Here is a 9,536-nt window from a genome sequence, read left to right on the forward strand (position 1 = left end):
GCCACTCGTCGGAATCAGCACCTCGCCGCCGCTGCCGCATATCTACCCCGACACCGCGGCTATTCTCCGGAATCGGCATCTCGTCTCGGCCACGCCGGCATCCCGATCCCGTGACCCCGCCCTCAGCCGGACCCAGAAAATCCGCCCGGCGCGACTCCACCCGACCCGACCCGACCCAACGGGCGATCGCGGCGGCGTCCACGTGGCTCCTCCCTCCTTTTCCCCACCCACACACGGGCCGGCGGCCAGTTCCGTTGTGTGCCACGCCCACCCCACCGCCCCCCTCCTATGGCCTGTGACCCCACCGGCGCCGCCCCATGCCCGCCCCGCTCGCCCCCATCGCGGCGGCCGTCGGCGTAGCGCTGGGGGTGCGCCTGCTGCTCCTCCTCTCCCGCTCGCGCGCGCTCAAGCCGCTCGCCGCCACCACCTCCGCCGCCGCCGCCGCTCTCCGGGCGCCGCGCATGCTCGCCGCGGCCTCCTCCCCGCTCGCCGCCCTCCTCGCCGCCTCCAAGGCCGCCTCCAAGTCCTACAAGGCGGCGCGTGCGCTCGACCCGGCCGCGCGCCTCCCCTCGCTGCCCTCCTCCAAGCGCGTCAAGGCCGCCTTCGCCGCCGCCTCCCTCCTCCGCCTCGCCCCCACCCTCCTCCTCCTTCCCGCCTCCTCCTCCTCCTCCTCCCCCACCGCCCTCGCCGCGCTCGCGCTGCTCAAGTCCGGCTACAAGCTCTCCAAGAACTCCGCCAAGGTCGTCGAGGGCTTCCTCGGCCTCCAGGTCCACAAGGGCTTCCGCAACGGGGTAGACGCGCTCGGGGTCGTCGTCAAGGTCGCCGTCATCGCCTCCGAGCTCGCCGTCTGGGTCGGCGCCAGCTTCTGGCCCGGCGCCGGCGGCGACGACGATGAACGCGGCCGCCGCCTGCGGCTCCTTGGCTTCACCAGGCCCGGCGGCAGCCTCGTCCTGGCCGGGCCTGCGAAATCTGATGCCCAGCTTGTGCTCTTCGATCATGGAACTGTTGTCGAGATGGACGACGAGGGGTGCTGCTTGGGGGAGGACCCAGACCCCTCCCACTTGCTGCTCTGCCTCGCGGTGCCCCTACCCTGCCTGCCTGCCTGAGATGGCCAAATTAGTGAGTTAGCTGCAATTAGCACACAACTGTTGTACAGTTGCTTATATCATCACATGTTGTATGTAGTCACGTACGCTTTTCAGTTTTGATCCCATGCTTGCCTCCTCCTAGCTCATGCGTGTCAGTCTTTCAGTTAGTTGTCACTCCTTGTGCATCGCCCCTCAACTCAATCAATCGAGTAAAAGTAAATAAAAAGGGTGGTTTATGCTCACTCCTTGTCTATGTATACCTTTTCAGTTAGTTGCGACATCATGTTTAGTTTGAGAGCTCGGTATTGATGGTAGTTTTGTTGATATGGAGAATTTCAATGTGGCAGTGCTTCCAGCTTCCAGTTTCACTTCTCGACGGTGTTTCCGTTTAACTTGAGATATTTAAATTATTTATGGTCAGGTTGGAACTTTTGCTGGAACCTCAGAGGCAGTGTTTCAACTTCAGAAATAATGGAAAATTAATGTTTAGATTAGGATTTCCCCTGTTAACCAACTGCAGATTTTCTATATTGTGGGTTATTGTTGGATGACTTGAATGTAAGCTGAAACCAATCAATTGAAATGCTTATGTTTTTGTTGTCAAGAAGACAAGAACCTCTCACCACACTGTTAGCGTTACTAAGTACATGATGTATTCTCACTTCACCTTTGAGTTCTACCACAACTTGGTTTTTAAAGTACAACATGTATCTGAAATGAATTGCAGGTTCATAACTGCAATGTTTGTTATTTCTTTATCCTGGGCCTGGTGTTAGATGGGCTTTGGGGTTCTCTCTTGTAACCGACCCGATCTATAAGGGTTTGGCCAAGAATATGTTAGAATCCTCTAGGAGGATCTCCTCCGTTCGGTTTATTTTCTCATTTTCTGTGGCGCTCTTGATGGATGGGCAATTATTTTTAAGATGAGAGTTGCTCTTTTTTTGCCACTAACTTAAATATGGAGTTCTTGGCCTAATTGGTTATAAGCCCATTTTGCCTTTTGCTTATAATTCAAATGGATCCCCAACAGTATTATGTGAGTCCTGCATTTCTGCTATCCAATGGTGATGTGCACAATCTTTCACGTACAAATGGTCTGTGATGCACTAATTACTATGACCAGCAACATGATCATGTTATCAAATGTCTTGTGCATTTCCAGTCACATTTTCAGTATTTGATTACAATATATGATTATACTAGAAATGTCAGAAGTTTGTGAGCTGCAACTCTTATTTTAATTACTCCTATAACGTATTGGATTCTAATTTGTGAATCTTCTTGACATATGGCCAGATGTTACAGATTCTGTGTACTGGAGTGTTATTCATATTTTTAACATTGTCCAAAGTTGCCTTACTTTCACGCCTTGTTGTCCCGTCAATATTGTTATTATGTACACCAAGTAGGGAGACCTTAGAATGACAAATAGTTTGGGGAATTCTTGATACTGTTTATTCTGACAAGGTCACAATTCTATTTACAAATCACTGCTCTGGAGACTCTAACTATCACACTCACTGTTAAGAATGGCATCAAGTGAGAACAGATTGATGCAATACACCAGGTCTACAATAACTTGAACTAAAAGCACTTCTCCTGTGACAGAACTTGTAAAGCTGTAGCCTTATTTTACTAGGATCAAGGGGAAACTATGGATTATGGTTGCACAACTGAAAACAGAACTCAGACTTTAGTTTGTGCAGTTGTGGTGATCATATCCATGATTCAATGGTATAATTATACTTGTAGCTGTAGTTGTTTATTCCACTCAAATGTGCCAGGATATCGGACGTGTCAAGCATGTCTTCTCCATGTGCACCCGCCTGAAAAAATACAAGCATAAATCTTAGTTCAGAAAATTATTACACGATTATATTCTTTTTTATTACTGACCTCGACGGAGCAATGTAAAATATGACTTGATGAGTACATGACCATATTTATTAATAAACTGGGATGTTTCTGGTAAGACAAGACAGTGTAATATACTAGAAGACTTACAATCTGTCCATACTCATCATGATTTTGGGAGCTTGATCTTGTTGCTTCACAAAGTTCCTCATTCTTTGCAAACCTTCCACGGACACGGGGCCTGCTGTCTGCTAAAGTTTTTCTGCAAGCATACTGCATTTTGTCGCGTGTCATCATAATTGAATTGGTAAGATGCCTATGCAAGCAGTGCTTTGTGCAGGATGCTCCATATTACCTTTATTTTTTTGCTGAAATTCCTCTCGTTCCTTTTCTTTATGTACCTGTGGATCTTTTCCTTCCTCTGTTCAGCTGAAAGACGCACAACTTTGAAGGTGGAATCATCTAAACCTGAGACCTCTGTTGGAGGTAATGTTGGCGGGCTTCCGTTGCATCCATTTACCAGGTCTTGATTGTTACCCCCGTTCTGTTTAGAGGTCAAAGAGATTTCAAATAAGTATCATTTGTAAGCTCATTTTATAGTTAAGCATGTTTCTTTTACGAGTGCTGCATGGAAGTTTGGCACTGCTGTAATTAAGCAGCATGATATTACTTAAATGTTAGGTTCCGGATGTTACCTGAATCTCTGCAGTGTTGCTATAGGCCCCTTGCATGGAATCTGTGTCGCTATATGTTCTGGTCAGTCCTTCACCTTCTATCATCCTCTGATACTCGCCGATGTCATTCATATCTAACACCACCATACCATTGCTATTACCACCACTACCATTGAAGAATCCTAATTTTGATGCCTCTGTGTTGTAACTCGGGATCATTGCTCCTGTTTGTGGATACAGGGCACTATCCAGGCTCATGTACCCTCTGGTTAGTGCCGCCGTGAGGCACTCTTCATCACACCCTGGAGCAAGAGGCATCGAGATAGGCGCAGTGCTGCTCATTTGCATTGCCAGCAAGGGTTCATCTATGCTCTGGGGAAGCCGTGGTTGGCCGAATTGCTCTATGCTGACCTCTCCATTAGCAGCTTGATAGTATCCTGGTGCTGCAAGTGTCTCATTGATTGGGGGAATGAGCTTGGTATCAGGACATGCGTTTTGCTCTTCCTCAAGTAGGGCTGAGAGAGTAGAGTCAAAGCAGGGTAACAGGGAGAAGGCCATTTCCGGGATGTCATCGCTGTAGCTGCAGAGAGGAGGGGTGGCAGTGGAGGAGGATGAAACATCCTCAGAGGAGGCTGCAAACGGGTCGGAGGTAGAGGTCACTGCAGCAAGCAGGTTATCACCCAGGCCGTCATCACAGAAATCAAGTATGTGAGCAGCTATGGGGCTTGAGATCCCCTCCTGTAAATTACAAAGGTGCAAAAACATGTGAGTACATTTTACCACACAACTTCTATTTTGAATAAGAAAGCGTCAGTCTGTATCAGTAAAGTCATGTATATCTTTGAGTACTCCTTCCGGTCCATATTAATTGACACCGACTTAGTACAACTTTACGGCGTCAATTAATATGGATCAGAGGGAGTACTAAGATTGATAAGCATACACGACGCTATGACAGAAATATTGTTTACATAGTTAACCGAGAGAGCGGTGCTTTATGTAAAATAATGAGAAAAATAAAGAGATGATCAAAGACTGTATCATATATGCCCATCTGCCCTCTTGCGGATAGAGTTACTGTTCTGTTTGAAGAGAAATCATCAAAGAATATTGTAAGCAAAAGCAACAGAAAAGTGTGGACATAAAAGGTTGTGAAGATTAACATGGAATTCTATTCTAAAAAAAGAATAAGAAGGAAGATCAAGAAACAAAAACACTGGGATTTTAGTATTTATAGTCTGGTAATTCCTCAGGTTCAGAATTGAAATATTTCATCTTGATCTGGTGCTTTTGAATGCTTATTTCTACATTGAAAGATTTCACCTAACGATTATTGTATCGTACATGCAGGTAGTATCAACTGGCATTTGAAGCAGCGCATGACCATTGCAGCTATCTTATCACCCAATGAACAAACATCAACAAGGTCCTAGGAAGATGACATCATGAAACATTTTCAGAGCAATTGAAAATGCTTGTTTCTGTTTTGGAGCATGTTTCTACATACGGAAAAAGAATTTAGCAAGATCTGTGTCTGAGAATCAATTACGGTGATGCAATCGTCGTCGGGGAGCATAGTCGGTCCTCAACAGCGATGACCGGATTGCCTCACACGTTGCAGCTTGTCGGAGCAAATTCCTTGGAACTGTTGTGTTGGTTCTCCAGAAGAGAAATGGTTCTGGCCAGAGCCGTGAATGATCGAATCGCGGTACGGCGAGGGAGATGGGTTATGGCCTTGTGGAAAGAGGAGGGGGGCCGGGAAGAAGAAGCCTGTTCTCCATGCAGATGCAAAAATGACCTTTTATAGGGGTGGCGAACATGCAAATCAGACGCCGGTAATTTCTGTGCTGCAGATGCTATTCTTGCGCAGGGTGTCTTATTTCTGCATCAACGGCTGGGATAGTAATATGGTCTCCTCTGATCATTTGATGGATTTTCGCATGGCGGGTATCTGATTTTAGCCATTTGACCGTACCACTCTGACCCTCGCCATGCATGCCAACCTATGTTTATAAAATATGGACGAGACCCATGCATATATATATATACACACACTTTAAATTGCCTACTAGTACTATGTAAGTACTACCGTGTTTGTTATCTCAGTTATTTTTTACTTTACGATTATGCGAATGACATTTTATTGACATTTGCAGATAAAATAGAAGTGATCGCTTAATCCTGTGATTATATGGATTGGTCAGGAAGCATCCTATTCCGTCGGTTGTGTCATGCACGGACGGTTGAGAGAGAGAGATATATACTGGTGAACAAAGTGCAAGATGTGGCGTGGACGTCCTGTCCATGGTGGGAGGCGTAACATATCATCGATTGTAGACGTTCCCCTATTGCTTGAACTGTCGAAACTTTGGAAGAGGCTTTACCGCTGCCTGTGGGTGCCTAAAGAAAGGAACTTATGCCCGTGTTTCCAATCTGGAATGCAGAATCTTCGGCAAGTGAACGGTACCATGGCAATTCTCGAGGTACGTGCGAACAAATATCAGAATTTTGCAAGTAGCCAAACAGGATTTCATATCAGTATATAATGTGCTCAATTTCAGTCTATCATCGGGTTTTTGTTGTTGTTGTTGTTGAGGACGCTTTAACGATACAAAAAAATGACAATTATGAAACTCGAGCCTTGCATAAGATAAAAGCATGCAACGGATCAAACTAAACCGGGATTGGAAGGTGAAGGGGTTGTGTACTTACAATGCATAGCTGCTCGTCTGGCTGCGGCGCATCCTCCTCCTCGAAGAACATCTTCATCATCCCCCCGCGCGCGCTCAAGGCCTCAAGCTAGCTCGCTAGGTATGAAATGGGCTGGGGATTTGGAAATCTACCGGTGAATTGAAGATGGCTAGGTAAGTGAGAGGTGGCTGCCGCGTATATATAGCCGAGCCGAGGGAGGAAGAAGAAGAAGGGTCAAAAGAAGGGAGGGAGTCGCCTAGGCACGTAGCTAGCTAAGCTAACCATGGCGACGGGGCCGGCGACGGGGCCGGTCCCGTCATTTATAAGGGAACCGCCTCCCATATTTGGTCGGGCCAACGCAGCTAGCGGCTACAACAGCTGACAGAGATCATTGGCTAGCGCAACTGGATTAACCATCGGAGGTTAATCACTAGCTAGCAGGCGAGCAGCTAAACCCTGTCTGTCTGTCTGTCTCCATCGTAAATAGGCCCTGAGCTGCACGTACGGAACTCGAACCCTTTTTTTGGTTGTTGTTGCACTGCCAATGATTCGCGTGCATGATGGTTGATGTGTGCCTGGTATGTACAACAACCTTTTGGGGTTCAATGATTATCAGGACGTTAATCCATAGACGATGATGATGATGATAATATCTTAATTAATAGTAATAATAATCTGGATGATGGGTAGTACTTCCTTCGCAAACTAATATAAAAACGTTTATAAATAACTAAAATAGTGATCTAAACACTTTTATATTAGTTTACAGAGGGAGTAGTACGTAGGTAGGTAGGTGGCTGCCGGGCACAGTGAGTTTTGAGTTGATGATTACTGTTGTGATTACGCGTGACGGAGGGGCGGGAAAGGAGGTATCTATGGAGGGAATGGAGTTAGAGGGTGGGTCGACAATGTAGTTCTCGCCGAATAGAATCCGGTCGAGTGGCTGTCCCCTTTGGGTCACCTCATGTCAGCCTATCCATCCCATATAGCCAGAGCCCATAGGTGTCTATCCAGTGTAATACAGTAAGCTGCAGCTCGACATATGTATCTTGAGTTTCAAGGATGGATCGACGAGCCTAGCTAGCTAGCTAGATTTCCTTTCACCTCCGCTTTCCCTCTTCTATCTACCCACACACGGCCACGAGTTGGTTAAGGGCATCTCGAATCCGACCCGTAAATTTTCTCCCGCATCCATCCTGTCACACGGAATGCCAGGTTTGCGGACTAGGACGCGCATCTGGCCTTTCTCAAAAAATAAAAAAAAAGTCCACACGTTTAAATAGCTATATATATATATATATATATATATATATATATAGACTACACATGTTTAAATAGCTGTATGCAGCAGTAGTTCAAATTTTAAAAAAGTTTAAAAACTACATTCCAGCATTGTTGCCCTTTTTAATCGTTCATAGATATTCAATCAAATCTTTCTTCAGTTGCTCGATGCGGAATTTATTGACGATGTATTTGAATAAACTCTTTAAATATGATCAGGATGTGGCCGGATTCTGGTCTGAAAGTTCGACGAAATCATTCATGTTCTCGTATCCTAGAGCTGCGGCAGCATCCTCATTCTTGACGACCATGTTGTGCATGATCACATAACATGGCATGAGCTCCTATATGGTCTTCGGATACCATGGTTTAGCAGGACTACGAACAACTGTAAAATGGGCTTACAGAATTTCAAATGCTCTCCCAACATCATTTCTAGCTGATTTTTGTCTTGGGCAAAGTGAGAATTGTTTTTTGACTAACTGGATTAGAGATGATGTTGACAAAGATTGCCCATGGTGTATAGACAACCAGATAGTAGCTCATATTGTATTCATGTCCGTTGCCAGTATAGTGATAAGGAGGAGTGTTTCCTTCAGCCAGCCACGACTCAATATAGTGCTCGTATATGTACTCTAATTCCGAATCTATTGCTTGCAAGAAGAAGAGACAACTTTTTCTTTAACTTCGGTAATTCACTGAATAGTTGCCGGGCATGGTGCAGTAACGGATTGTACAGGGTGAACGGCAACGAAGGAGAAGCAGGATGGAGCCTGGGTGGAACGTTGGATGTGACGGAGACGTAGAGCTCCGGCAAGGGTGTGGCGTGGCGACCGGTATGATGGAGCAACGGTGAAGGCAAGAGAGAAAGAAGAAATGGAAGGAAATAAGGAGGATGGACGCACGGTCCGGATAGGGTGTGGCGTGGCGCCCGGTGTGATGGAGCAACGTTGAAGGCAAGAAAAAAAAGAAGGAATGGAAGAAAATAATGAGGATGGACGCACGGTCCGGAAAGGGTTTTGGATGGGACGGAAGCGTCGTTGGAAGCATACATGGCTGTTGTCCGGACTTTCGCAGAACCATCACATTTGTTTTAGGTTTGTTGAAAAAATACGTTCGCGTTGGATGATAAATAATGTCTGGACCGTGCAGTCCGGACAATTACTCGTGGTTCGAGGGTCAGGACCGTAAAACCTAAAACAAATGTGATGGTCTAAAGCCGACCGTAAAACCTCGAGATCGTACGGGCTAGCCCTCTCCTCTCTAGCCTAGCTTAGCTAGCTCACTCAGGCCTCTGCAGCGTGAGGAGATTTATTTACGTACCGGATCCCAACATATCGGGCATCCACGGATCGACCGATCGATCGGGAGCTGGATCGCGTGACAGGTGATTCCCGTCCAGATCTCGCGTCGGGAGCCGGAGATCTATCCCAGCAGTGCAGTGCACGCCCGCCCAGAGACAGCGTCCAATCCCAACATATGGTTGGGTTTGCCTCAGGGCATAAATTCTCATCAGCTGCTGCCAATCTCGATCCAACGGCGGCCAAGCAGGGTGCATCGCGTCCGGCCGGCCGTGTCCTCATCGATCTCCTACAGATTAGCCATGCCAGTGTACTGTGCTGTACTGTAGCGTTGGCGTGCAACGGCTGGTCGACAGGTGGGCTGGATCGATTCTGCTGCACGATGGTTCTGCATCGCCCGATTTCTACTTGGAGCCAAGACACGGCCACGGATATCTAACCATAAAAGACGGGCACAAATTGTTGGCGGTCCAGGCCCTGGACAGCAGCACCGGCCGGCTCGATCAATCATATCGCATGCTAGCTTTTAGCAGCTATGCTTTGCATGGTCAACAGCTACCGAGCTGGCTGGCTGGCTAGCTAGCCTCGATCGTGATCATCATCGAATCAAATGTGGCAATGCCGGCCGGTTGCAAATACGTGCGTGC

At 47.0% G+C, this 9,536-nt stretch overlaps 2 protein-coding genes and 1 long non-coding RNA gene across 4 annotated transcripts; 2 read left to right on the forward strand and 1 right to left on the reverse strand.

The window, feature by feature from the left end:
- Window positions 1-260: 260 nt before the first annotated feature.
- Window positions 261-1,412, forward strand: LOC123447375. The gene has a single exon (XM_045123973.1). It carries the CDS (start codon window positions 318-320, stop codon window positions 1,104-1,106), a length of 789 nt encoding a protein of 262 aa, XP_044979908.1. The 5' UTR covers window positions 261-317; the 3' UTR covers window positions 1,107-1,412.
- Window positions 1,413-2,509: 1,097 nt separating this feature from the next.
- LOC123449846 lies at window positions 2,510-7,076 on the reverse strand. Of its 2 annotated transcripts, none has more exons than XM_045127194.1 (5): window positions 6,329-7,076; window positions 3,638-4,354; window positions 3,298-3,486; window positions 3,093-3,215; window positions 2,510-2,914 (listed from the first exon to the last, which is right to left on the reverse strand). In XM_045127194.1, exons 1-5 carry the CDS (start codon window positions 6,386-6,388, stop codon window positions 2,804-2,806), a joined length of 1,200 nt encoding a protein of 399 aa, XP_044983129.1. In that variant the 5' UTR covers window positions 6,389-7,076; the 3' UTR covers window positions 2,510-2,803. The 2 variants fall into 2 exon arrangements, with proteins under 2 accessions (XP_044983129.1, XP_044983130.1); XM_045127195.1 differs by lacking the exon at window positions 6,329-7,076 and adding an exon at window positions 5,166-5,388 and having other exon boundaries at window positions 2,511-2,914.
- On the forward strand, window positions 5,472-8,276 carry LOC123449847. The gene is made up of 3 exons (XR_006632047.1): window positions 5,472-5,563; window positions 5,773-6,099; window positions 7,808-8,276. It is a non-coding gene; the product is annotated as an uncharacterized LOC123449847 (long non-coding RNA).
- Window positions 8,277-9,536: the final 1,260 nt, after the last annotated feature.

The sequence above is a fragment of the Hordeum vulgare genome, chromosome 4H, assembly GCF_904849725.1.
Source record: "Hordeum vulgare subsp. vulgare chromosome 4H, MorexV3_pseudomolecules_assembly, whole genome shotgun sequence".
Lineage (NCBI taxonomy): Eukaryota > Viridiplantae > Streptophyta > Magnoliopsida > Poales > Poaceae > Hordeum > Hordeum vulgare.

Coding starts and splice junctions, on each gene's coding strand:
- LOC123447375 (XM_045123973.1), top strand. CDS start 318: ATGCCCGCCCCGCTCGCCCCCATCGCGGCGGCCGTCGGCGTAGCGCTG.
- LOC123449846 (XM_045127194.1), bottom strand. CDS start 6,388: ATGATGAAGATGTTCTTCGAGGAGGAGGATGCGCCGCAGCCAGACGAG. Junction 3,487..3,637: donor GCAACACTGCAGAGATTCAG/GTAACATCCGGA, acceptor ACCTCTAAACAG/AACGGGGGTAACAATCAAGA. Junction 2,915..3,092: donor ATGATGAGTATGGACAGATT/GTAAGTCTTCTA, acceptor GTATTTTTTCAG/GCGGGTGCACATGGAGAAGA.